Source organism: Mobula hypostoma, chromosome 1, assembly GCF_963921235.1.
Source record: "Mobula hypostoma chromosome 1, sMobHyp1.1, whole genome shotgun sequence".
Taxonomy (NCBI): Eukaryota; Metazoa; Chordata; class Chondrichthyes; order Myliobatiformes; family Myliobatidae; genus Mobula; species Mobula hypostoma.
In genome coordinates, this window is record NC_086097.1 from 182,815,349 (window position 1) to 182,841,830 (window position 26,482).

The window sequence follows — 26,482 nt, forward strand, 5'->3', positions numbered from 1 at the left end:
TGTAAATGGTGAAGAGAAAGGGAGACAAGACAGTCCCCTGTGGAGCCCTAGTGCTGCTGATCACTCTGTCGGACACACAGTGTTGCAAGCACACGTATTGTGGTCTGCCAGTCAGGTAATCAAGAATCCATGATACCAAGAAAGCATCCACCTGCATCACTGTCAGCTTCTACCCTCCTGTCCACTGATCCCTCACTTGTGGCTAAGCAAGATACAAACATCTCTGCCAGGATCCCATAAACCAGCTCCTCTGCTTCTCAAAAGGTCCCAAGGTCAGAATACAGGGATTTCTTTGATCAGGGTTTTGGATTAGGGCTTTACTTTTGGTTTGAAGGTTCGGGGTTAGGGTTTATGAGTTTGTCTCCTCTGGAGTTGGGGTTGAAGTGCTTCAGGATCTTGCTATGTTCCAGGCACTGGTGTGATCGGACTGTGCGGGAGTCTCGGCTGGAGAGAGTGTCTGGGCCAGAAAGAGCTCGAGTGCCCTGCGTGGGGCTCTCTCACTATGTCCAGCAGGGCTGGAGCCTGGACCGGGAGTGGATGCGGAGAGTCCAAGGGGGACCCCAGGGCTCACCCCCCACCACCTGCTTCATTCACAGGTGGGTTAGAGGAGAGGGCGTGGCTTCCACAGTCAAAACACTGACACCCGTCTCTGCGACCCAGCCTGCCCTGAACCACCCTTCCACCAGTGACTTCCCCCACCTCACTGGTGGCCCTTGCAGCCCCCTATCTCACTGATTGCCCATGCACCCCCCACCTCTGGTGGCCCCTGCAGCCCCCCCAGCTCACTAGTGGCCCCTGCAGCCCCCCCTCCAGCTCACTGGTGGCCCCTGCAGCCCCCCCAGCTCACTGGTGGCCCCTGCACCCCCCCACCTCACTGGTGGCCCTGCAGCCCCCCCCACCTCACTGGTGGCCCCTGCAGCCCCCCCCCACCTCACTGGTGGCCCCTGCAGCCCCCCCGCCACCTCACTGGTGGCCCCTGCAGCCTCCCGCCACCTCACTGGTGGCCCCTGCAGCCCTCCCCACCTCACTGGTGGCCCCTGCACCCCCCCATCCCTAATGGCCCCAGCAGCCCCCCCACCTCACTGGTGGCCCCTGCACCCCCCCATCCCTGATGGCCCCAGCAGCCCCCCCACCTCACTGGTGGCCCCTGAACCCCCCCACCTCTGATGGCCCCTGCACCCCCCACCTCTGATGGCCCCTGCACCCCCCACCTCTGATGGCCCCTGTACCCCCCTACCTCACTGGTGGCCTCTGCAGCCCCCCCGCACCTCACTGGTGGCCCCTGCAGCCCCCACCTCAGGTTTCCCTTGCATTCCCCCCTCCCGTCACAGGTAGCTCCTGTCCTCTCCACACTGGGTGGCCTCTCCCCACCCCTCTGGTGATCCCAGCTCTGCCAGTGACCCCTCACCCCTGCCAGTAACCTTTGCCTCTTCCCCACCAGTGACACCACTGACCACTGGTGACCCCTGCCCTCGCAGATGACATCAGCCCTCCCACCTTTACCCACCACTGCCAGTTTGGTGTGAAGCCATCCCCAGCTCCATGAGCTCTGTCCTTCTCTCTTGACACAGGGCGGCGGAGATGCGTGTGGTATGGTCAAACCGTACGGTGGTGTCCTGCTGTGATGGATCTCCTGGGCTGCAGTGTACCGAGGGTGAGTGGACAGCAGTGCAGACAACAGTGACCTCTCACCCCAGACCACCAGTAAAAATGCAGAATGACATTGACTGTTCACAGGATTCTCTGACCCAGTTTATTGTGGGCTGAGGATTGGCAAATGGATTATAATCTGGATAAATGCAAGGTGTTGCCTTTATGGAGTTAAATCCAGGTCGAACTTTCACAGTGAATGGTAGGTGACTGTGCAGTGTTATAGATCAGCGGTACATTGGAGTACCAGTGCATGGTTCCCTGAAAGTGGAGTTACACCGAGCCAGGAGTAGTGAAGAAAGCTTCATTAGTCAGGACATTGAGTCAAAAAGTTGGGAAGTTATGTTGTGGTTGTTCAGGACTTTAGTGAGGCCACACTTGGAATAGTTGTTCAGTTCTGGTCACCCTGCGATGGAAAAAATGTTATTAAACTGGAAGGAGTGCAGAAAACATTTACAAGGGATTTTCCAGGACTTGAGCTCCTTCATGGATGGCCTCCAGCCTGGCTATGAAATGAGGAGGGTTGGGCACGAGGGTGGCAACCCCATCCCACAAAAACCCAGAGCTACAGAAATGCCAACAGAAACTCATTTCTGGGAGAGGAAGGATACGCCAGGAAGATGGACTACACCTGGGAACAACTTGAAAGACTGACCCAGGACAGAGGACTCTGGTGAATACTGTCAGCGGTCTATGCCCCAGTAGGGGTGATGGGCTTAGTGCAAATAATGCATGTCAGGACTTGAGGGACTGAGTTATAGAGAGAGGTTGGCTAGGCTAGGGCTTTGTTCCTTGGAACATAAGAAAATAAGAATTGATCTTATAGAGATGTATAAAGTCATGAGGGGCATAGAGAAAGTGAGAGCACTCAGTCCTTTCCACAGGATTTGGGAATCAAAAATTAGGGCACACAGGCTTGAGGTGAGAGATTTAATAGGAACCTGGGAAGCAACTTTTTTACCCAGAAGGTGGTGGGTATATGGAATGAGCTGCCAGAGGAAGTGGTAAAGACAAGTGCAATTACATTTAAAAGACTCATGGATGGGTACATGGATAGGAAAGGTTTAGAGGGATGTGAGCCAAACGTAAGCAACCGGGACTAGCTCAGGAAGACACTTTGGTCAGCATGGACAGGTTGGGCCGAAGGGCCTGTTTCTGTTTGACTGTATGACAGGATACACCTTGTCACGCTCTGGAATTTATCCACCCTTCTGCATTTCCTCATATCACTGCTCCCCTCTGTGGATCTCAGCGGCTTCTATGTCCTTCTCCACGGTAAATACAAAGATGATTCTTGGAGAGGCCGATCCTGTAGAGCCATGGAGAAGAGGGAGCAGGGTGGAGCAATAACAGTGTGATAGACAGAGTGGAAAATCTTCTTTCATGCTACCTCATAATGATTGTACTGCTCCTCGACCTCAAACTGGCAGTAACCTATAACTCCACAGACACAGACCTGCTCCTGGACCATGACCTCCACGGAAATTGTCTTCTGACTTCAGACCACGAATAACCAATAGTCCTATGGTTACTGACCATTGTGGACACCTGAACACCACACAGCTCTTGTTCTGACCCTCAGACTTCTGACTGGTGGGTATTACCCACCTCTGCTCTCAGCTCACCATGGTGACGCTGTTGTATTATCTGTTGCAGACGCGCCTTTCCTGGGTCGTTGCTACACTTCGTGGAATTGCCAGGAATTTCCTGGAATCAGCAACAGTTCTGACGTCTCGATGGAGAGTTGTTGCCAGGAATTGTTGGGTCACAGCTGGAGGAACACCTCCTCGGGCTTCTGCGTCTCCTGTTCCCACACCATCCTGACAGGTCAGCAGCCAGTCACCATCGCCGCGTGTCGCGGTATGCCAGTGCAGGGCTGTGTGAGTTCACCTTGCACTTTCGGTCTACGGGTTGATAAACTGGTTCATTGTCATCACAGGTACAGAGGTACAGTGAAAAACATGTCCTACATACTTCACATACAGATCCAGTCATTACATAAGGCATTGAGGTGGCACAACAACAGGGTGCAGAATGAAGTGTAACAGCTTGGGGAAAATGCAGTGCGAGCACACAGTATGATGCAAGGGCCACAATGAGGTACAGTCTTGAACCGTTCAATAGTCTTTATACCGGCAGGATAGAAGCTGTCCTTGAGCCTAGTGTTACGTGATTTCAAGCATTTGTATCTTCTGCCCAATGGCCTTCATTGCTGGAGGGATTGAATTAAGAGCAGGGAGGTTATGCTACAATAATACAGGGTACCGTTGAGGCCATGCCTGGAGTACTGCATGCTGTTCTGGTCTCCTTACTCAAGAAAAGATATACTGGCTTTGGAGGTGGTGCAGAGGCGGTCATCAGGTTGATTATGGAGATGAGGGGATTAGCCTATGAAGAGAGACTGAGTCACCTGGAACAATGCTTGCTGGAATACAAAAGAATTAGAGGGCTATGGGTAACCCTAGTAATTACTAAGGTAGGGACATGTTTGGCACAGCTTTGTGGGCCGAAGGGCCTGTATTGTGCTGTAGGTTTTCTATGTTTCTCATAAGAGGGATTTATAGAAACATAAAATTATGAAAGGGGTAGATAAGATAGAGACAGGGCAGTTGGTTCCATTGGTAGGTAGCTTTAGGGTGGAGATGAGGAAAAACTGTTTTTCCCGGGAGAGTAGTGAATCTGTGGAATTCCCTACTCGGGGAAGTAGTAGTGGCTCCTCATTAAATATATTTAAGACATAGTTAGATGGATATTCGCTTAGCATGGGGATTAAGAGTTGTGTGGAAAAGGCAGGTTAGCCATGATCTTATTGAATGGTGGAGCTGGCTCTCTGGCTCACTCCTCCTCCTAGCTCTTGTGTTCTAATGCCTGTCTGGGGGAGCGGGGTGGAATAGAGTCTTTAATTGTGTTACACACGCACAAAATTGCTGGTGAACACAGTGGGCCAGGCAGCATCTATAGGAAGAGGTACAGTCGATGTTTTGGGCTGGGACCCTTCGTCAGGACTCAATTTGTCAGGACTTTAATTGTGTTGGCTGCTTTACTAAGGCAGCGAGACTGTAGACAGAGTCCATGGAGGGGGGCTGGTGTTCTGATCTTCTGCAGCCCCACTGTGCACAAACACAAAAGCTCACCTTGAAGCAAGGAGAGTTGTGTCCTGGTTCACCATTCATACAGAGTACTGGGTACCTACAGAGAGTAGTTAAGAAAGCAAGCAACATGTTGTCATTTGAGACCTCACCTGTATATGCTGAGGAGGACTTTGTAGAACTCAGAATTCAGAGGATGGCGGTGGGGGTGGAGGGGATGCAGAAATTCTGTAACAACAGCATCAAAGAGGGGACGATATGTGTCTGAGAGTGCTTCAATATGGATAAATGCCCAGAACCAGATGGGATGTAACTCAGGCTGCTGTGGGAGGCAAGGGAAGAGTCTGACAGATAACTAGAGAACAGCAAGTGCGGTTCTTTTATTCAGGAAAAGCAGGGATAAGGCAGGTAATTACAGGTTTGTGAGTCTAATGTCAGTGGGGAAATTATTGGACCAAATTCTGAGGAACAAGATTAATCTATACTTGGAAAGAGAAGATTTAAACAAAGAGGAGATGCTGCAATCTGGAGTAACAAAAATCTTTTGGAGGAACTCAGCAGGTCGAGTAGCATCTGTAGGAAGAAAGGAATTGTCAACGTTTTGGGTTGAAATCCTGCCTCAGGACTAAAGACATGATGGTCAGAATGGCTTTATTCAGAGGGATCGTCTGACCAGTTTGAATTTTTCAAAGAGATAACAAAGTGTATTGAGGGGACCAGTGCAGTTGTCCATATAGACTTCAGTGAGGCCTTGACTGGGATTGAAAAATCCTAGCTGTGAGGAGGATAGTCCAGGCTGGGGTGTTGTGGATTGAGGGAAGATGTAGTTAGAGTGTATAATGAAGAGAGCGCTCCCTAGATGGAGAGAAAGAACTGGTACCCATTTACTGAGAGCGCAGTACACCATCAGGATTGGAGTTAGAGGACAGTCGAGGAATTTAAAAGCACTCAGTTCATTAGCTGGGTACATATAAGAGCAGTAGTTAGGTCACAGCTGGAGTACTGAGTACAGTTCTTGATGCTACACTACAGGAATGATGTGGTTGTACTGGATTCACCAGGATGTTGTCTGGGACGGAGTGTTTCAATTACAAGGAGAGACTGGAGAGGGTGGATCTGTTCTCCCTGGAGTGGAGGGGACTGAGTGTAGATTTCCTCTATCCACCTGATGGAGGTGTACAACATTATGAGAACCAAAGGACCTGATTCTGTGCTGTGTGACTCTGTGAGATTCATTGCTGGTGGAGGAGGCACTTCACCAGCACTGGGTGAATTTTTCACATAGTGATAGGCACACAGAAGGCACTGTTGGGGCTGGTGGTTGAGGCTGATACTCCAGAGACTTTTAAGAGACTCTTAGAAAGACATATTTATAAAAGAAAAATGGAGATTTCTGGGTTATGTAGGAGACTGATCGTGGAGTAGGTTTATATAGGTTTACACAGCATTGTGAGCCAAAAGGTCTGTAATGTGCTGCACTGTTCTGCGGGTTAGGTAGCCAACAAGCTGAGATCAGATGGGGTTGATGCCAGAACTGGGAAATAGGACACACCCAAGGGCTGGCTTGGCCTCGGATAGGTTAGATTGGCCGAATGCTTCTGCTTATGCCGGAATTTATAACAATTCTGCTGGGTGATGTTCTTGGTTGGTGGGCAGTGTGGGAGCAGGCTGCCCAGGGAGGGTGTGTCCCACACCAACCAAGCACTGTCTGTCTCTCTCTGTCCACAGAGGCTCTGTCCACTCCGCTGCTGCTCAGGCCAGTCGCCCTGCTTGGTTCGTCCAAAGACCACCGGCTCTCTGCTTCCTGCCTCACCTGGGGCGGTTTCCATTACCGAACCTTTGATGGAAAACACTTCCACTTCGATGGGACCTGCACCTATAACCTGGCCTCGTCGCTAGATGGAACCTGGGCCATCTACCTGTCCACCAGCAGCTGTCCCAGACCAAGGAGGGAGTGTTCAAAGGTCAGTTGCGACCTTGTTCTCTTGACTTATGGGGGGGGGGGTCACATTCAGACATTGTGGGGTCATTCCAAAAACCTGACCGCATCTCCATTCCCGGAACTTGACCCCATCCTTATTCCCTATTCCTCATTCCTCAACCCGTTCCCTTCAACCTGATCCCTTTAGAAATCTTGCTCCATCTCCTGCATCTTTTTCCTGTCCCTCACCCCCCTTTCCCCCACCCATCCCACCCTCACCTTTCCCCCTCTCCCCTACCCCTTGCTCTCCCACTCACTCATCCTGCTGCTGTATTCCCAGGTGCTGCGGATTATGTTCGGTTTGGACCTGATCTTGACACAGAATCAAACTGTGATCGTCAATGATGTTGTACTCACTCCGGGGAGGCCCTATCTTCACAATGGTGAGTCTCTGCCACACTCTGTTCTGTGGCAAAGAGAGAACCACTTAGTGCATTGAGTCGGTGCCAGCTCCCACTACAAGAATCCTATCGGTACCCTCCCTGCTCTTCATACCCTCTCTGCCCAGTTCCATTCTCCTGGCCCTGCTGCATTCTGCTTCCTGTCACATCCTCACAGTGGCTTCCTTGTAGATGCACTCATGTGGGGAGGGCTGTACCTTTGATGGACAGGGCCGTATCCACAACACTGGCCTTTCTTTTCATGGACATTTGGTGTTTCCATACCAGCTTGTGATGCAATCAGTCAGTATACTCCTCCCCACACATCTATAGAGGCTGTCAAAGTTTTAAACGACGTACTGAATCTTTGCAAACTTCTAATAAAGTGGAGGTGCTGCCATGTTTTCTTTGTAATGGCACTTGTGTGCCGGACCCAGGACAGGTTTGCTGAAATTTAACACTAAGGAATTTCAAGTTGTTGGTCCTCTTCACCTCTGATCCCCCAATGAGGACTGGCTCATGGGCCTCTGGTTTCCTCCTCCTGTCGTCGGTAATCAGCTCCTTGGTCCTGCCGACACTGAGTGAGAGGTTGTCGTTGTGACTACTCAGCCAGACTTTCAGTCTCCCTCCTATATGCTGATTTGTCAACACCATGAATTCTGCCAACAAAAGTTCAATCCGAAATGTTCTCAAGCTGTGGCGTTTAATCAAAGCGTTCGGTAAATCCAAATACCCCTGGCCTCTGGCTCCCTCTTGTCTACTCTGGTGGGTTTGGAGGTGCTTGGCTGAAGAGCCCATTTGTGTGGTGTAAACACTGGGTCTCCCTCTCTGTGTCTGTCTCTCTCCCCACCCCTCCCTGATGATATGACCAGTGAGTTTGTTCTGCAGGGATCAGCGTTCGCTGGCTGGGGGATTTTATTTTCCTGGAGAGCGGGCTCGGGGTGCGTTTGAAACTGGATGGAGACCAACTGGTGTTGGTGACGGTGACTTCAGAACTGAGGGGAACGACTCAGGGACTGTGTGGAGTCTACAATGACGTTGCAGAAGGTGAGTGTGAGGCAGCTTCGGGGCACCAAAGTGCAGGCTGTGGGACTGAGTTAGCTCACTCAACCACAGCAGCCCTGTCACAGAAGGAGAACAATTGTTGGTTTGGCTCCCATCCCTAATCCTATCTCCCCATCTGGGACCTGTGTTCCTGTGAGTCATGGCTCCTTACGGACAGTCACAGGTCCAGGAGCAATGTGATGTGGTCGCTGGCTCTCCCACCCTGTCAGAGGACCTCCTCAAGCAGCTGATTTCTCTTACCCTTATTTACTTACCTGAGCCCTTAGCTCCCAGTGGAGAGAGGCCATCCATGATCTTCCGTCTGCATTGTCCTCTGAAAGTGTTGACGTGGTTGGAGTTCATCAGTGCTTCTGCAATCCACTGTATCCACTGTACAGACATTGGCCCATACAGTTCACCAGAGCCCTGCTGGCTGGCCTTACCTGTTCCTACCTCTCATCACAGGGACGTCGGTTTGCACTTTGAGAGGCAATTCCTCATTTCTACCACCCTCTATCTTGAAAAACTTGTCCTCAGATCCTCTTAAAATCTTCTCCCTCTCACCTTAAACTCTGATTGTACACGTCTACCCAGGGAAAAAGGCTGTGACCATCCACTTTATCTGTGTCCACCTTGATTTTATAAGCCTCTGTAAAGTCACCCCTCGACCTCCTTTATCCAATGAAAACAGCACTAGACGATCCAGCTTCTCTGTATAGCTCAAGTCCTTCAGTCCCGGTAATACCTTTGTGAATCTTTTCTGCACTCTTTCCAGCTTAACGACATCCTGCCTGTGGCTGGGCAACCAGAACTGCACATGACACTTCGTGTGACCTCAGCAATGACCTTAATATTGTAACACCCTTTTTGTTTTCAAACATACAAACGTATATTCACTCACAGAAGTATATACGATAATCTGAGGCTCACAAAACTATTAAAGATTTCAAGTTAAAATATGAATACAATTATCCCCAAAACACTCCATATCCTGTGGGTGGGGGGGGGGGTCCCACCATTTTTGGAACTTCTCCACTGTGCCCATAGAAACCACATGCTCCTTCTTCAAGGACACCTGGGTGAGGACACAGCCCAGAAAAGAGGCACAGTGAGGTCAGCCATAGCCCTTGACTGCCCACTGCCTGGACCTGTGAACAACCACCTTGGAGCTATTCCCAGGAGCAGGCTGACCAGGAGGTTACTCCAAACGCCCCATCCCTTACCGTACAGGGTGACCATAGGTCAGGAGCGTGGGGCTGAAGTGCGGTCAGAACTTGAGAAGTAGCCCTTTAGATATTCAAGTAGGGGATTGCACCCACCCCTTGTAGCTCCACACGTAGATGACCACCCTAATCCCTAAGGGGGCCTATTCCCTCCCCAGTGCTTGGTAACTTGTTAAATCGGGTTATTGTTGTTCCTTGTAGCAAGGTGCAAGACAAGGTCATTTACACAGTGCATTGAGGCAGGATAAGGTAGAACAATAACAGTGCTGATGAAGTGCAACCACAAACCAGAGAAAATCTGCAGATGCTGGAAATCCGAGCAACACACACAAAATGCTGGAGGACCTCAACAGGCCAGGCAGCATCTATGGAAAAGAGTAAACAGCTGACATTTCGAGCCAAGATTGATGAAGACCCGTTCTGATGAAGGGTCTCGGCCTGAAATGTCGACTGTTTATTCTTTTCCATTGATGCTCCCTGGCCTGTTGAGTTCCTCTAGCATTTTGTGTGTGTTGCAGAATGAAGTGTAACAGTTACAGAGAAAGTGCAGTGGAGGTAAACAAGGTGGAAGGTCATAAGGAGGTATACCATGAGACCATGTTATTGTGTAAAGCCTGATGGTTTGTACATCCTGTCTATTGGGAGAGGGGACAGGGGAGCAGAGAGGATGTCCAGGGTGGGTGGGGCCTTTGATTCTGCTGGCTGCTTCACCAAAGCAGTCAGATATGTAGACAGAGTTCATGGAAGGAGACCATTTTCCATGGTGTGCTGGGCTGTGTCCACAACACTCTGCATTTTCTTGTGGTGACAGGCAGAGCAACTGCATACCAAGCTGTGATGTACCCAGATAGGATGCTTTGTATGGTGTATCCTGTGGAATCTGTACTCCAGGTGACTCAGGCACTCCTAGCTCCACCCACCCACTCCCGACCTCTTCTTTCCTCCCCTCTGCTTCCTGCAGGCCCCTCCCCTCTCCTCTCCTGGGTGTTAGGTGTGGTGGTGGGGATTGGGAGTTCTCTGCCTGACCCCACCTTCTCTATATTCTCTTCCACAGATGATTTCACCACTGTCTCGGGATCCCTGACCTCCATCGCTGCCACGTTCGGCAACTCCTGGAGAGTCTCCCAGTCTGAGCCTGAGGTAATGTCACCCATCCCTGAGGGAGGAGCTGCAGAGTGTATGGGGAGCCGCTTGGTGTTTGGGGGAGGGGGGGTGTTATGTTTCTCATGGATCATTGTTGGGGAGTCAGTGACCTGGAAACGGGGTGTGGGGTAGGCTGTTCAAGGCTTAGTGCTGGGGGTGGGCAGCTGTGGGGTTAGGGATCAGCATCAGGCATTCCGAGTCACTATTGGAGTCAGTGGTCACTAATGGATCAGGATCAGTACCGGAGATGGGGTGGGGGGGTGGTCAGGGGTCATATTGGGGTCAGGAATCAGCCAGGGATTCCTGATCACCACAGAGTTTCAGGGGTTGTGATTAAATGTTAAGGTGCAAGGGTCAACAATGTGTTCAGGGTGGGGGATCTTGGTCACGGGTCAAGATTTGAAGATCATTGAGAGGGATTCAGGTATCATCAGGGGTCAAGGATTGGGAATAATTGTCATTGCTCACTGGGGTCAGGATTCGGGATGGGGTTCAAAGATCATGGTCTGGGATCAGTGTTTAAAGGTGTGTGTTGGGGTCGGGATATGGGGATGAGTGTTAGGGTCAGGAGTCACTGGAGTCAGGGGTTAGGGGGTCAGGGTGCAGGGTTTAGCATTGGGTTCAGGGGATCAGAGTTCAGGGATTACTATCGTGGGTGAAGAGGTCGGGAATCTAGGCTCTCTGACCTGCTGTGTTGTTTCAGGTCTGCGATGAAGCCTCGGAGCCCAATGTGGGTTGTGATGCTCAGGACCCAGGTCTTCCTCCATCTGCAAAGTCCATGTGTGACCGCCTCCTCTCCCTACCATTCACCGAGTGCCATGCACAGGTAACGCTGAGCCCAAGCAGACAGAGCCATTGCACCCCCCCCCCCCCGGAATGGAGGATGGGGTAGTCAGGGAAGGTGGGACATTTGGGAATGCTGGATGGAGAGGGAGTTGAGAGGTGAAATATTTGGGAAGAAGAGAAAGTCTCTGAGGTCCTTCCCTGCCCCGCTAGGTCACCTGCTTAGCTAACTCCTTACAGACACCACGCCTCAGTGACTCTCCATCATCCCTACTACAGATCCCAATCCCTCTCGGAGGGAACATTCTTTCTCAGGTTCCTCATTACCCCTCACCCCTGGGGAAAAGCCTCCTTCTACCCTTTCTGTGTCCCATGTAATTTTGTGCTCTTCTGTTAGGGCTTTCCCCTCCCCCCCACCACCTCCTGCACTCCAAGGGAAGTTAACCCAGCTTCTCCCAACCTCTCCTCATCACTGAAACCCTCCATCACAGACCCAACTGTGGCAAATTCCACTTACCGTCTCTCCAGTGCCATTGCGCGCGCCCCCTCCCCCCGCCATAATGTGGTGACTAGAACTGCACACAGTCCTCTACCTGGGGTCCAACGATGCACGGAGGTCAGGGCAGTAGGTGTGAGTTTTGTCCAGATTCAACAGGGAGGCTGCATCAAAAGTTTAGAATCCATGGGATTTTGGAGCATGTTGTTCAACTAGATCTAGATTTGGAATTGGCAATAGGAAACAGAGGCTGCTGCCACAAGGCAACAAATCCGGTTTATTTACCTGATAAAATTAATCTGGGTTACAGGGTTTATTACTGGTTTATGTGATTGGATAGCTGTGACCAGTGATGTTCCACAGGGATTTGTGTGGGGACACTTGCTCTTTGGAATCGATGTGAATGACTTGGATATGGATATGGGAGGTGTGATCAGTAGGTCTGCAGATGACACTAGGATTGGTGGAGATGTTGACTGTGTGGAGGGTGGTTGCAGACATGGCAAATGGAGTGTAATCCTAATGTACCGAGGGGTCTTGAGGTGCAAGGGCTCTGCTCCCTGAAACCAGCACCACATGTGGATAAGGTGGTACGGCATTCTGGGGTGGTGACAGTGACCTAGCCCCACAAAAATTGCTGTTTCACATGGTTCTTCCTCTGATCCCAATGTTCCTGTTTCTCCAGGTGAACCCAGACAATTACTTGGAAACGTGCTTCTTCCCGTTCTGTGCTGGGGCTGCTACCCAGGAAGGGATTCGCCATGCAGTGTGCCAGACCTTTGCCAGTTACTCCCGGGAATGTGGGCAACATCAAATCTACCTCCAGTGGCGATCCCCGGAATTCTGTGGTCAGGATCTTTACTCACTCACTCGCTCTGCGGGGAATGGGTTAGGGTGTCACCTGCAACCACACCCATGCAACTCCACATCTGCAGCTATGCATGTCTGGCTGTGTCCATTGACCACGTCTGGCTGCATGTTGCCTGCCCAGTGGTTAAGGCTGAAGTGGGTGAGACCAGCGTCAGTCACTGCTCACTGGTGCTGAGCCCAAGGGGTTGGGGGTGAGGGGCTGGGAGCTCTCTGCTGGTTGGGGTGGGGACTGATCCGGAGGATAGGTGGGATGAATTTGTGGGAGTGAGGGTGGACCTGGTGAGAGTGGAGTGGGGATAAGGACAGATGTTGTATCGGAAAGGAGACAGCCTGGTGGGATTTGATGGGTAGGGTGTGGACAGTGTGCTGCCTGGTGTGGGTTGTACAGTGTGGCCTGTTTTGGACAGAGAGGAGGTGTCCGGATCGGATGGTGTACTCAGACTGTGTGTCATCCTGCCCGGCCAGCTGTGAGGGAGGAGGCAGCCCAGCCCTGGGCTCCTGTCGGGAGGAGTGTGTGAGTGGCTGCGAGTGTCCCCAAGGGCTGTTCCAGGAGGGTGATCGGTGTGTTCCTGCCGACCAGTGTCCATGCTACCATCGTGGCCAGAGGTATTCGCCTGGACAGACCATTCCACACAGGTGTAACCACTGGTGAGTGAACATGGCCCACGTTGTCTTTGCTGAACTTGGTGCCGAATTAAACTAAAACCTCTTCTGCTGGCACCTACTCTGTATCTCTCTGCTGCCACACGTGTATAGTATATCCTGATCTAAACTGTGTCTACCTCCACACCACCCCACAGCGTATTCTGTATAATAACCCCTCCCCGTCACTTCCACCCTCTGGAAACACACCCTCCCTCACGTTGTCCTCCAGCACTCCTAGAAAGAAGCCCCTCAACACCCTCCCATTCCCGTCCTGACAGCCCCACCTCACCCCACCCCTCTATCAGCCTATACCCCTCCCTCACCCCATTACTCCACCACCCCCTCCCCATCTTCACTCCGGCCCCCAAGGGTAGACTCAGCTCATTGGAATCCTTGGCTCACTGACTGAGCTCTGAGGTCAGTGCCGAGCTCCCAGCCCCACTGCAGCCCAGAATGTTCCCCTCCCACTCTCCCTGTGATTCTGGAACATGTGCCTCCATCGTCCCTGAGAGTCTAGAATTTCTGCTCATGAGGCAACAGTGGCTGGCAGTTCAGCCCTTCAGTATCAGTGCATGCTGGAAAACGCATGCTCAGTGTGGCATTCCCAGTGCATGCTGGAAAACACAGGCCCAGTGTGGCATTCCCAGTGCATGCTGGAAAACACAGGTCCAGTGTGGCATTCCCAGTGCATGCTGGAAAACACAGGCCCAGTGTGGCATTCCCAGTGCATGCTGGAAACACAGGCCCAGTGTGGCATTCCCAGTGCATGCTGGAAAACACAGGCCCAGTGTGGCATTCCCAGTGCATGCTGGGAAACACATGCCCAGTGTGGCATTCCCAGCGCATGCTGGGAAATGCAAGCCCTGTGTGGCATTCCCAGTGCATGCTGGAAAACGCATGCTCAGTGTGGCATTCCCAGTGCATGCTGGAAAACACAGGCCCAGTGTGGCATTCCCAGTGCATGCTGGAAAACACAGGTCCAGTGTGGCATTCCCAGTGCATGCTGGAAAACACAGGCCCAGTGTGGCATTCCCAGCGCATGCTGGGAAACACAAGCCCTGTGTGGCATTCCCAGTGAACGGTGGGAAACGCATGCCCAGTGTGTCGTTCCCGGTAATGCTGGGAAATCTGAATTCTGGGAAATTCTGGCTCTGTAGAATTCCTGGATTAAACCTATAGCTGTTCCTCCATGGAAACATCTGGGCAACTGTTTATTCACCAAGGTCAGCTGTGCGCCTGTTATATGGGAGGTGATGTGTAAGTGCAGAAGTGAGTATGATCTGTTTTTCTGTGCAGTGTGTGTCAGCGGGGACGCTGGGCATGTACACAGGAGCGGTGTGCGGCGGAGTGCACCGTGCTGGGCGACCATCACTACACAACCTTCGATCGCCGGCGGTACACCATCCACGGGGCCTGTGAATACACATTGGTCGAGGTAAGCCCTAGCAACAGCCCAGCAATCACCCCCCCCCCCGCCATGGCATAACCCTCGCAATGCCTGAAAACACACTGGGCAACACCCCTACAATCCCCGGGCAACCCCCCCACCCCCTCCCCCCCCCCAGCAAAACCCTCGATGTGGCGTTGACAATGCACCCAGCAACTTCCCTGTCGACATCCCGGTTACAGCCCCAGGAATGCCCCTAAGAACAGAACTGATGTCACCCCAGCAAAGCCCATGGCTACCCACTATCTGAAGTGAGGGTTTGAGGTCACCAGCCCAGCCCAGGAGACATAGAGATTGGGTGGGGCGGGGGGAGATTGCTGTAACTAGAAAACAGAGGGTGATGGGTTTTGGGATCCTGGCCCATTGTCAGCTCCCAGTCGTGAACTTGGGGACTGACTGCATTGGGGCCCTTCCGTGGGAAAGGCTGGGTTTCCCAGGGCTCCCAGGATGTGCCGTTTCTTGCTCTCATTCCTGCTATTCCAGGACTACGTGGAGGGCAAGCTGCTGATGAGTGGGGAGTATGTGAACTGTGGGAGAGCATCAGGTGGGTGCCTGAGGGCCCTCACCGCCATCGTCTACAAAACCGTAGTGAAGCTGCGCCGGACAGGTATGGTGGGGGAGGGGAAGCGAAGGTGGGGAGGGGCAGGGGAGAGGAGAGGAGTTTGAGGTTGGGGAGGAATATGAGGGGGCAAAGCATGAGAGGGAAAGGGGAATCTGGGGTTTGAAGAGATGGCAGAACAAGGGTTGGGGAGATGGGGATGGGGGTTGAGGACAGGAGTTGACATGAGGATTGGGAAGGTAGGAGTGGGGAAATGGGGGGTGGAGAAATGGGATTGAGTTGGGGAATGGGAGTTCGAGGGTTGGAGTGAAACAATTGGGGGTGGGGGTTGGGAGTTTTGAAGTGATGGGTGTTGGGTTGACAGGCATTGGATAGATGGAGAGATGGTGTTTGGGTTGATGTGTGAGGCGAGATGGGGCGAGACAAGTGTTGGAGAGATGGGAGATGGGTTTGGATTGATGGGTGAGGGGAGATGGGGTGAGGTGGGTGTTGGGCAGATGGAGTTTGGGTTGATGGGTGAGGGTCGATGGGGTGAGGTGAGTGTTGGGAAGATCGGGTTTGGGTTGATGGGTGAGGGTCGATGGGGTGAGGTGGGTGTTGGGGAGATGGGGTTTGGGTGAGATGGGGGTGAGGTGGGTGTTGGGGAGATGGGGTTTGGGTTGATGGGTGAGAGGAGATGGGGTGATGTAGGTCTTGGCTAGATGGTGTTTGGGTTGATGGGTGAGGGTCAATGGGGTGAGGTGGGTGTTGGGGAGATGGGGTTTGGGTTGATGGGTGGGAGTTCACAGGATCACAAGACAAAGGAGCAGAAGTAGGCCATTCGACCCATCGAGTCTGCTCCGCAGCTCCCCCATGAGCTAAGCTATTCACCCATCTAGTTCCAATTTCCGGCTTTTTCCCCATATCCCTTGATACCCTGACTAATTAGATACCTGTCAATCTCCTCCTTAAACACTCTCAGTGATTGGGCCTCCACAGCTGTATGTGGCAACAAATTCCACAAATCCACGACCCTCTGGCTAAAAAAAATTTCTCCTCATCTCTGTTTTAACTGGGTACCCTCTAATTCTAAGACTATGGCCTCTTGTCCTGGACTCACCAACCAAGGGAAACAACCTTCCCACATCTACTCTGTCCGACCCTTTCAACATTCGAAATGTTTCTATGAGATCCCCTCTCATTCTTCTATACTCTAATGAATACAGTCCAAGAGCCGACAAACGCTCCTCATATGTTAGCCCCTGCATTCCAGGAATCATCCTCGTAAATCTTCTCTGAACTCTCTTCAACATCAGTACATCCTTTCTAAGACAGGGGGCCCAAAACTGCACACAGTATTCCGAATGAGGTCTCACTAATGCCCCACAGAGCCTCATCAACACCTCCTTACTCTGATATACTATTCCTCTTGAAATGAATGCCAACATAGCATTCGCTTTCCTTACCGCTGATCCAACTTGGTGGTTGACCTTTAGGGTATCCTGCACGAGGACCCTCTAGTCCCTTTGCACTTCCGATTTTTGAATTTTCTCCCCATCTAAATAATAATCAGCCCGATTATTTCTTCTTTCAAAATGTACAACCGTACATTTGTCAACGTTGTATCTCATCTGCCATTTCTTTGCCCATTCTCCCAAACTGACTAAGTCTCCCTGCAACCTTTCCATTTCTTCAACATTTCCCGCTCTTCCACCTATCTTGGTGTCATCCGCAAACTTAGCCACAAAACCATTTAATCCATAATCCAAATCATCGATATACATCGTAAAAAGAAACGGCCCCAACACCGACCCCTGCAGAACACCACTAGTAACCGGCAACCAATCAGAATAGGATCCCTTTATTCCCACCCTTTGCTTTCTGCCTATCAGCCAATGCTCCACCCATTCCAATATCTTTCCTATAATTCCATGGGCTCTTATTTTATTAAGCTGCCTCATATGCGGCACCTTATCGAAGGCCTGTTGAAAATCCAAATACACAACATCCACAGCCTCTCCCTTGTCAATCTTATTCGAGATTACCTTAAAAAATTCCAAGAGGTTGGTGAGGCAGGATCTTCCCTTCATGAAACCATGCTGGCTTCTGCCTATCTTGTCATGCACCTCGAGGTATTTCATAACCTCGTCCTTGAGGATTGACTCTAATATCTTTCCAACTACCGATGTCAGACTAATAGGTCTGTAAACAACAGGAATTCTGCAGATGCTGGAAATTCAAGCAACATACATCAAAGTTGCTGGTGAACGCAGCAGGCCAGGCAGCATCTATAGGAAGAGGCGCAGTCGACGTTTCAGGCCGAGACCCTTCGTCAGGACTAGACGAAGGGTCTCGGCCTGAAACGTCGACTGCGCCTCTTCCTATAGATGCTGCCTGGCCTGCTGCGTTCACCAGCAACTAATAGGTCTGTAATTTTCTTTTTGCTGCCTCCTTCCTTTCTTAAATAGCGGAACTACATTTGCGACCTTCCAGTCCTCCGGAACCATGCCAGAGTCTATTGATTCCTGGAAGATCATTTCCAATGCTTCCACAATCTCCAAAACCACCTCCTTCAGAACGCTTGGGTGCACCTCATCCGGACCGGGAGACTTACCTATTCTTAGTCCATTTAGTTTCCCAAGCACTTTCTCTCTAGTAATCTTGACTGTACCTAATTCTATTCCCTGATACCTCTGGCTATCAGGTATATTACTCATGTCTTCCACTGTGAAGACTGATGCAAAATACTCATTCAGTTCCTCCACCATCTCTTTGTTATCCATTATAATTTCTCCAGCATCATTTTCAATCGGTCCCGTATCTGCCCTTGTCACTCTTTTACTCTTCATATATTTAAAAAAACTCTTAGTATCCTTTTTTATGTTAATCGCCAACTTCCTTTCATAATTCATCTTTTCTTTCCTGATGACTTTCTTAGTTTCCTTCTGTAAGTTTTTAAAAGTCTTCCAGTCCTCATTTTTCCCACTAACTTTTGCTTCCTTGTACGCCGTTTCTTTTGCTTTTATTTTTGCCTTAACCTCTCTCGTTAGCCATATTTGTGCCATTTTTCCATTCATGATTTTCTTTTTTCTTGGAATATATTTTTCCTGCATTTCTTGTCGGAATTTCATCCAATTCTGCTCTGCCATCCCTCCATTTAGCTTACTTTTCCAATCGACTTGGGCCAGTTCCTCTCTCATACCACTGTAATTTCCTCTGTTCCACTGAAATATCGATACACCTGATACCAGCTTCTCCTTTTCAAATTTGAAACTGAACTCAATCATATTATGATCACTACTTCCAAGGGGTTCCTTTACCTCCAGCTCCCTAATCGCCTCAGGTTCGTTACACAGCACCCAATCCAAAACAGCCGGTCCCCTGGTGGGCTTCTGGACAAGCTGCTCCAAAAAGCCATCCTGTAGGCATTCTACAAACTCCCTCTCCTGAGATCCATTACCTTCCCGACTTTCCCAATCCACTTTCATATTAAAATTCCCCATAATTATCTTGACATTTTCCTTCTGACACGCTTTTTCTATTTCCAGCTGCAACTTGTAGTCCACATCCCGGCTGCTGTTTGGAGGCCTGTATATAACTGCTGTTAGTGTCTTTTTACCCTTGCCATTTCTTAATTCTACCCATAAGGATTCTACCTCTTCTGATCCTATGTTCCTTCTTTCTATTGGTTTGATATCGTTACTTACCATCAGGGCCACGCCACCCCCTTTACCTACCTTCCTATCTTTCCTATACACTGTGTATCCTTGTATATTCAGCTCCCAATCACATCCATCATTTAGCCATGACTCGGTGATGGCGACAATGTCATATCTTTTAACCTGCAGCTGTGCAGCAAGGTCATCCACTTTATTTCTAACGCTGCGTGCATTTAAGTACAGTACATTTAGATCAGTATCTGTTGCCGATTTTGCTATATTTCTATTTTGCAGCAAATTATCCTGTATATTCACCAGCCTGTCCTTTTTGCCATCTTTGCTGCACAGTATTTTTGACTTATTTCTATTTTCCTCTTCCTCGACCCCAGCACCTTGGTTTCCTTCCCCTTGCCAACTTAGTTTAAACCCTCCCTAACAGCTATATTAAACAATCCCGTCAGGATATTAGTACCTTTTGAGTTCAGCTGTAATCCATCTTTTTTGTACAAGTCATACCTTCCCCAAAATAGATCCCAAAAAAGATGGATGGGGTGATGTGGGTGTTGACTAGATGGTGTTTGGGTTGTTGGGTGAGGGTCAATGGGGTGAGGTGGGTGTTGGGGAGATGGGGTTTGAGTTGATGGGTGGGAGTTGATGGGGTGAGGTGGGTGTTGGCTAGATGGGGTTTGGGTTGATGGGTGGGAGTCGATGGGGTGAGAAGGGTGTTGGGGAGATGGGGTTTGGGTGGATTGGGGTGGGTTTTGGAATGATGGGTGTTGAGTAGACAGGTATAGGATAGATGGGGAGATGGGGTTTGGATTGATGGGTGAGGGGAGATGGGGTGAGATGGGTGTTGGGGAGATGGAGTTTGGGTTGATGGGTGGGAGTTGATGGGATGAGAAGGGTGTTGGGAGATGGGGTTTGGGTTTATGGGTGAAGGGAGATGTGGATGAGACAAGTGTTGGGGAGATGGGGTTTGGGTTGATTGGGGTGGGGTGGGTTTTGGAATGATGGGTGTTGAGTAGACAGGTATAGGATAGATGGGGAGATGGGGTTTGGATTGATGGGTGAGGGGAGATGGGGGTGAGAAGGGTGTTGGGGTGATGGTATCCAATGGGTGACAACCACCCTAGGTGTAGTGTGTGACTCGCTGCCTGTTCCACAGGGGACATCAGTGTGAATGGTCAAGACATGAAGCTGCCCTTCTCTAACAGGGACCTGTCAGTACTGCCGGTTTCATCCTCCTTCCTCCTGCTTCACTCCTCCGGTGTTGAGGTGTTGTGGGGTGTGGAGTTCACAGCTGCATACATCACTCTGCAGCCCTCCTATGCTCACAGGGTGAGTCTGTACCTCCAGTCACTCCTGGCCACTGGACACTCGCAATACTCCCATGATGGCAGGCGTTGGGCAGAGGGGAGATGTGGCGAATATGTCACCAAGTGAAGGCTGCCCTGCTCTATCAACCCAGCAGCTCAGTGGGTAGAACAGCTGCCTTCCAGCTCCAGGGCCCCAGGTTCAAACCTGACCTCTGGCGCTGTCAATGTGGAGTCTGTGTGTTCTCTCTGTGGTCACCTCCCACATCCCAGTGACGTGCTGGGTTGGAGGGGTAATTTATCATTTGCCCTGCTGTGGGTGGGTGAGGAGGAGCATGTGGGGGAATGGAAGGGAATCAGTGGGAATGCATGGGTGGTGGTGGGAATATTTCTGATTAGGTTCCATGTGACTGCTGACAACAGTGGGGGGGGGAGCAGGACAGTAATGGGGTGAGGAGAGGAGCGGAGATGGGGGTGGGGATGAAGGTCGAGGAGACGGGGTAAAGCAGAGATGGCAGTGAAGGAGGCGAGTAGAGGAGTGCAGCATAGATGGGGGGTGCAGGTGAAGGAGATGGGGTGAAACACAGACAGGTGGGGGGTGACGGAGTGCAGCAAAGTGAGTAGTTTTTTTCTGAGACTGGAGACTGAGCTGTGGTTTCCAGGGTTCGATGATGGGGCATGATGAATTTTGGCTGACTTTAATAGGCTCAGTTTGGTGGAAACTCCAACTGTGAATGTGCTGATGGTACCCACAGGGAGACTGTAGCTGAGTGTCATGAGGCACAGGAGTGAGGGAGGCCTTACAACAAACTGAGCTCCTTCACCATGAGCCTCCCTCATAATCACTGCACTCTCCATCCTCCATCCTCTGCTCACCGCTCCCTCTACCTCATCCCTCCACACTCCGGCCAAATCTATGTTGCCCCTCTTCTCAGCTATGCCCTCCTTCTCTTGTCTCTGTGCTCCCACTCTCACCCCCATATTCCTCTCCATTCCCCTTATTCGCTGACCTCAGTTCCCCCATTCACTGGCCTCCACTTCCTATCTCCCTTCCCCACTTACTGACACCACATTCACTGACCCCTTCTCATTCCTGAGCTCCCTATTCACTGACCCCCTCCCATTCCTGAGCTCCCTATTCATTGACCCCTCCTATTCCTGAGCTCCCTATTCACTGACCCCCTCCCATTCCTGAGCTCCCTATTCATTGACCCCTCCTATTCCTGAGCTCCCTATTCACTGACCCCCTCCCATTCCTGAGCTCCCTATTCATTGACCCCTCCTATTCCTGAGCTCCCTATTCACTGACCCCCTCCCATTCCTGAACTCCCTATTCACTGACCCCTCCCATCTTTGCCCCCACCCTCTCCCCATTCACTGACCCTTCTCACCACTGTTACGTACCCCGTAACTGGGTTGCCAAACCAGCAGAAATGGACCACTTAGTTGGAGACTGGATTACTGGAACTAAGAAAGTTTTATTAAAGAAATAAGCAACACAGTACTCTAATCATAAGGATATAAATGCAACAGGTTAGCAATGGTAAAACACACATGTACACAGAACTAGGATAATAGGATCAATCAAGCTCTATCGCAGTCTGGGGGTAAAATGATCAGTCTCAAGTGACACAGAGTTCAGTTCGCAGTAATCGCTGTTGTGCCGTTGGGGAGGGAGAATGAATATGCAAATCGGATTCAGACCGACCTTTGTTCTTCGCAGTTAGCTTTCGGCGCGAGCCCTTTTTAATGTCTTCTGAGGCCACCGACTGTGACCCCTCCGTTCCGGATACAATCATTCTTCCGCGGTGAACCCGGCACCCAGGCAAGGGTGGACATACACACCAGATTCCCGCCGATCGTACCTTCTCACCCTGTGCGTCTATGGTCGGTCCCGTGACCAGACCTCCAAACTCGCACCAACTTGTGGGGGCACACCGCTTTTCTAGAGTCTCGTTATCTCGTGGTGTCGTGGTGTGTGTTGCCTTAGCGAACCTGTTCCTTTTATCCCCCTGCTGGGGTATCGTCTGTCCATCAAACTTCAAACAGTTCAGGTTCAAAGCAACCGGTCCGTCAATACTCGGAACTGTGTCTCCTTTCGTTAATCTCTCTCGTCCCCCATTAACATTTCTGAATGTTCCCCCATTGTCTTTCTTATCGGCCTCAATCTTCTGATAACTTGGTATTTTGTCACACCACCAATCACCGTTGATGTACCCTCTCTCTGTGCCCAGGTCCGAGGACTATGTGGGACTTACAACTGGAACCAGAGGGATGACTTCCTCACCCCGCTGGGTGACATTGAGACCACACCCTCTGCTTTCATCCACAAGTTTGGATCCCCCCTCGGCTGTCCTGAGGGCAACCCCCTCACGCTAGACCCCTGCAACACCTTCGCCCAGCGCCGAGAATTCGCAGAGGAGACGTGTCAGTTTCTCTGGAGCGAGGTCTTCCAGGTAACGGTTCCGTTGGGGTGGCGGGGGTGGTGAGTGTAACTGGTCAAGGAATGCAGACGGTCAGCACGGATGTGATGGGCCAAAGGGCCGATTTCTGTGAGTGACTATTCCAACCTTGCTATAGTTCGAGTAATATCTGATTTCCTTTTCCTCTCTCCAACCTGCCTCCACCCTTTCTCGCTCTCCTGCCTCACTCGGTTTCCCTGCAGCCCTGCCACGACCTTGTTGAGGTGGAGCCTTACCATGACCTGTGTCTCTATGACGTGTGTGGATGTGCCGGCAACGTGGACTGCCTGTGTGCAAGTGTGGCTGCCTACGCGAGGGCCTGCGCACAGGAGGGTGTGCTCATTCACTGGAGGTTGGGCAGCACTTGCCGTGAGTATTCCTGTCCTCTGCCCTCTCCTCCTCCTGTACACACCCCATTCTCTCCATCTCCCCTGCTCCAGTCCGTCCCCTCACTTCCCCGCTCAATGCTCACTCTCTGACACGTGAAAAATGGACATTGTGCTGGTTACTCTGACCCCACCAATATTCTACCAGTTTGCCAAACCGGGTTCCCTCTGTGAACCACACTGACTCTGCCCAGTCTCATTCGTATTTTCCAAGTGCCCTGTCACCACTTCTTCAGTGGCAGACTCCGGCACTTTCTCCTGCTCTTGTTGGTCCAGGCATCCAATGCACAGCTACTCAGCTGTGGAGAGTGAGAGCAGGCCTCTGGGGAGCACCTTGGATGTCTGTTTCTGTGGTTCACAACACACATTAGATCTGCTGGAAGAGGAGTATCTGACCTGATGGGTGTGACAGAGCTGCCTGACACCAGCGTCATGGTTCAGACATAGACCTGCCACCTCCTGCCCACCCTTCACCTGAATCACCTCCCCATCACCACCGCACCTCTCCATCTCCACTCTCCTTTCTCCACACTGCACCTTCCTCTGTCCTCCCCAACCAACCCTCTCTCTTCATATCCTCCCTCTCTCCCTCCACCCCCTCCCTCCCTCTACTTCACCTCTCCTCTACTCCCTCCTCCCCATCCCCCACCCGCCTCTGCCTCGTTCACCTCCCCCTGGGACTCAGTGCTCTCTTCTCCCCGCAGCCATGGAGTGCTCTGGGGGCCGCGTGTACAAGGAATGCAGCCGCCCCTGCGGAGGTTCCTGCTGGCAGCGGAGGGAAGAGGTGGGCTGTGCCTCGTTGGTAGGCTGTGTGCCTGGGTGTAGCTGCCCCGATGGGCTGGTGCTGGACGACGAGGGTCAGTGTATCCCCCCGTCCCTCTGCCCCTGCCTGCTTGAAGATGTTGTGCACCCCGCTGGGACTGTGATCAGCAGAAGCTGCAACAGCTGGTAGGTGATCCACCGAGGGAGCATTGGCCCCCACGTCTCCCACACCTCACAACATGCCAGTACAGTGAAGGCACACCAGCACAGTTTCTGTGCTCTACACGGGTTCTTGGGCCAGGAAGAGGCGGATGGGTGAAGGAGAGAGGTTTAGTGGGGATCTGAGGGAGGCTGGCGTTGGGAACAAACATCCTGTGGGGCAGAGATTCACCACGTTTGGGAACTATGTTCGGGTACTCGAATCGGCAAGGTCAAGAGGAACAAATGATGTAGACGGGATTGGTGTAGACATCTTGATGAGTGTGTTTCTGTGCTGTGTGACTCCGGCTTTTTAAAAATCCATCTCTAATTGCCCCTTGAGAAGGTTGGGCGAGGGGCACAGCATTGCACCACTGAGGGGATGGAGTTTCGGGACTTACCCCCTTGTCCCTCGCCACCTTCCAGACCCGGGAGGAGTCCCAGGCAGGATGGTGTGTGACCTGGAGGGAAACCAGAAGGTGGTGGTGCGCCCTGCCCTGCTGTTGTGGGGAGAAGGTGGGACCTGTCTGAGTAACTGTGGTGTGGTTTGTAGAGGGAGATCACTGCAGCATAGGGAGGGAGCCTAAGGGGTTGCAATGGAGGGAGGGAATATTTGGGGAGGTGGAGAGTGGAAGTGCAGGTGGAAGGAGAGGTGTTTGGTGAGGCGTGGAGGTGGAAGAAGTGTTCAGTGGGAGGTTGGTGGATGCAAGAGAGGAGGAAGGGATGTTTGGTGAGGTGAGTGGTGGTGGTGGGAGGGTGAGATGGAACGAAGGGGTGGATTGTTGATCAAATAGAGTGATTTGTTCTAGATATGCTGTAGTTTCTGAGGGTTGCTGGAACCACACTAATAGAGATGTAGAGAGAGTCGACATGGAACAGGCCCTTCAGCCCATCAAGTCCAGACAACCATCAGTCACTAGTTTACTGTAATTCTACATTAATCCCACATTCCCACCAACCCCCCCCCAACTAGATAATTTACAGCAGCCAATTAATCCACTGCACACCTTGGTGATGTGGGAGAAAATCGGAAGACCTTGAGGAACCCCATTTGGCCACACGGAAAACAGGCATATAGTGGTGGAGATCAGGATTGGACTGGGGTTACTGGAACTGGCTGGAGATCAGGATTGGACTGGGGTTACTGGAACTGGCTGGAGATCAGGATTGGACTGGGGTTACTGGAACTGGCTGGAGATCAGGATTGGACTGGGGTTACTGGAACTGGCTGGAGATCAGGATTGGACTGGGGTTACTGGAACTGGCTGGAGATCAGGATTGGACTGGGGTTACTGGAACTGGCTGGAGATCAGGATTGGACTGGGGTTACTGGAACTGGCTGGAGATCAGGAATGGACTGGGGTTACTGGAACTGGCTGGAGATCAGGAATGGACTGGTATTACTGGAACTGGCTGGAGATCAGGATGAACCAAGGTTGCTGGAGTTGTCTGGAGATGAGGATTGGACCGGGGTTGCTGGAGCTGGCTCTACCTGCTGTACACTCACCCTGGCTCATGGGGAGTGTTTCTCACCTATGATTCTGGATGGGAGAAAGGTCATAGGGTGTCAGGATCCTCACACAATCCTAGATCCTGACCTGTTCCTACAGCCACGGATTTATGTGGCTGGTCCAGTTGAATTTCTGATCAGTGCTGACCCAGAGAATGTTGATGATGGGGTCTGAGTGAAGGTTATGTTACTGAGTGTCAAGGGTTCCTGGTTAGACTTTCCCTTGTTGGAGATGGTCATTGCCTGACAGTTTTTTGCGGTTCAATGAAGACCCTGCAACATATGTAGTGTACTGGTAGTCAGTGCCATGGGCTTTTGATAACTAGATGATGATCAAACCCCACTGGTCAACAATCACCAGAGAGAGGTGAAAGACGACTGAGGGGAGTTGCTCAGTTTATGTTTAAAAAATAACCCATTCTCAGTGCTAGCCATGGTGGAAACTGCCAACTGATGTAGATACTGATTACCTTCTCAATCTCATTCTAAGAGAGATTGAGGGGGAAGAAATTCAGAGAGAGTCAGTAAGGGCACCTTCTCCACCCAGGGATGGGATAGTAGCAGGAATGAACCTCCCATTTGAAGATTGAAGATTGAGAGGCTGACAGTGTTTAGGATGAACACTTAATCGTTTTGAACTGAAGTCCACAGGTCAAGATCTGGGAGGTGGGATTAATGTCCATTTAGTGGGTTGGTGCAGGTGTGTGGGGTGAAAGGCCATTCACCATGCCATACACCTTACCCAGTGAGATGCCATCCTCATCCACTCCAGCTTGTATGAGACCACAGACTGACGTCGTTAACTCATTGCCCTCACCAGCCTTCTGTTTCTGGGGATACTGCTGGTAATGTCCATGGCTGAACAGACAGGCAGCAGTGGACAGGATGCATCTCTGATCCACT

At 51.3% G+C, this 26,482-nt stretch overlaps 1 protein-coding gene across 1 annotated transcript in view; it reads left to right on the plus strand.

Annotated features, from left to right (window-relative positions):
* Positions 1-351: 351 nt before the first annotated feature.
* Positions 352-26,482, plus strand: part of sspo (SCO-spondin) — a 334,645-nt gene continuing 308,514 nt past the window's right edge. The window contains exons 1-16 of the mRNA XM_063050934.1: positions 352-596; positions 1,572-1,654; positions 3,307-3,477; positions 6,468-6,703; positions 7,001-7,103; positions 7,989-8,147; positions 10,422-10,507; positions 11,214-11,336; positions 12,475-12,637; positions 13,067-13,307; positions 14,601-14,739; positions 15,235-15,358; positions 20,114-20,286; positions 22,496-22,717; positions 22,927-23,092; positions 23,814-24,057. Coding sequence (XP_062907004.1) covers positions 352-596; positions 1,572-1,654; positions 3,307-3,477; positions 6,468-6,703; positions 7,001-7,103; positions 7,989-8,147; positions 10,422-10,507; positions 11,214-11,336; positions 12,475-12,637; positions 13,067-13,307; positions 14,601-14,739; positions 15,235-15,358; positions 20,114-20,286; positions 22,496-22,717; positions 22,927-23,092; positions 23,814-24,057 — 2,678 coding nt within the window. The remainder of the gene's footprint in view (positions 597-1,571; positions 1,655-3,306; positions 3,478-6,467; positions 6,704-7,000; positions 7,104-7,988; positions 8,148-10,421; positions 10,508-11,213; positions 11,337-12,474; positions 12,638-13,066; positions 13,308-14,600; positions 14,740-15,234; positions 15,359-20,113; positions 20,287-22,495; positions 22,718-22,926; positions 23,093-23,813; positions 24,058-26,482) is intronic.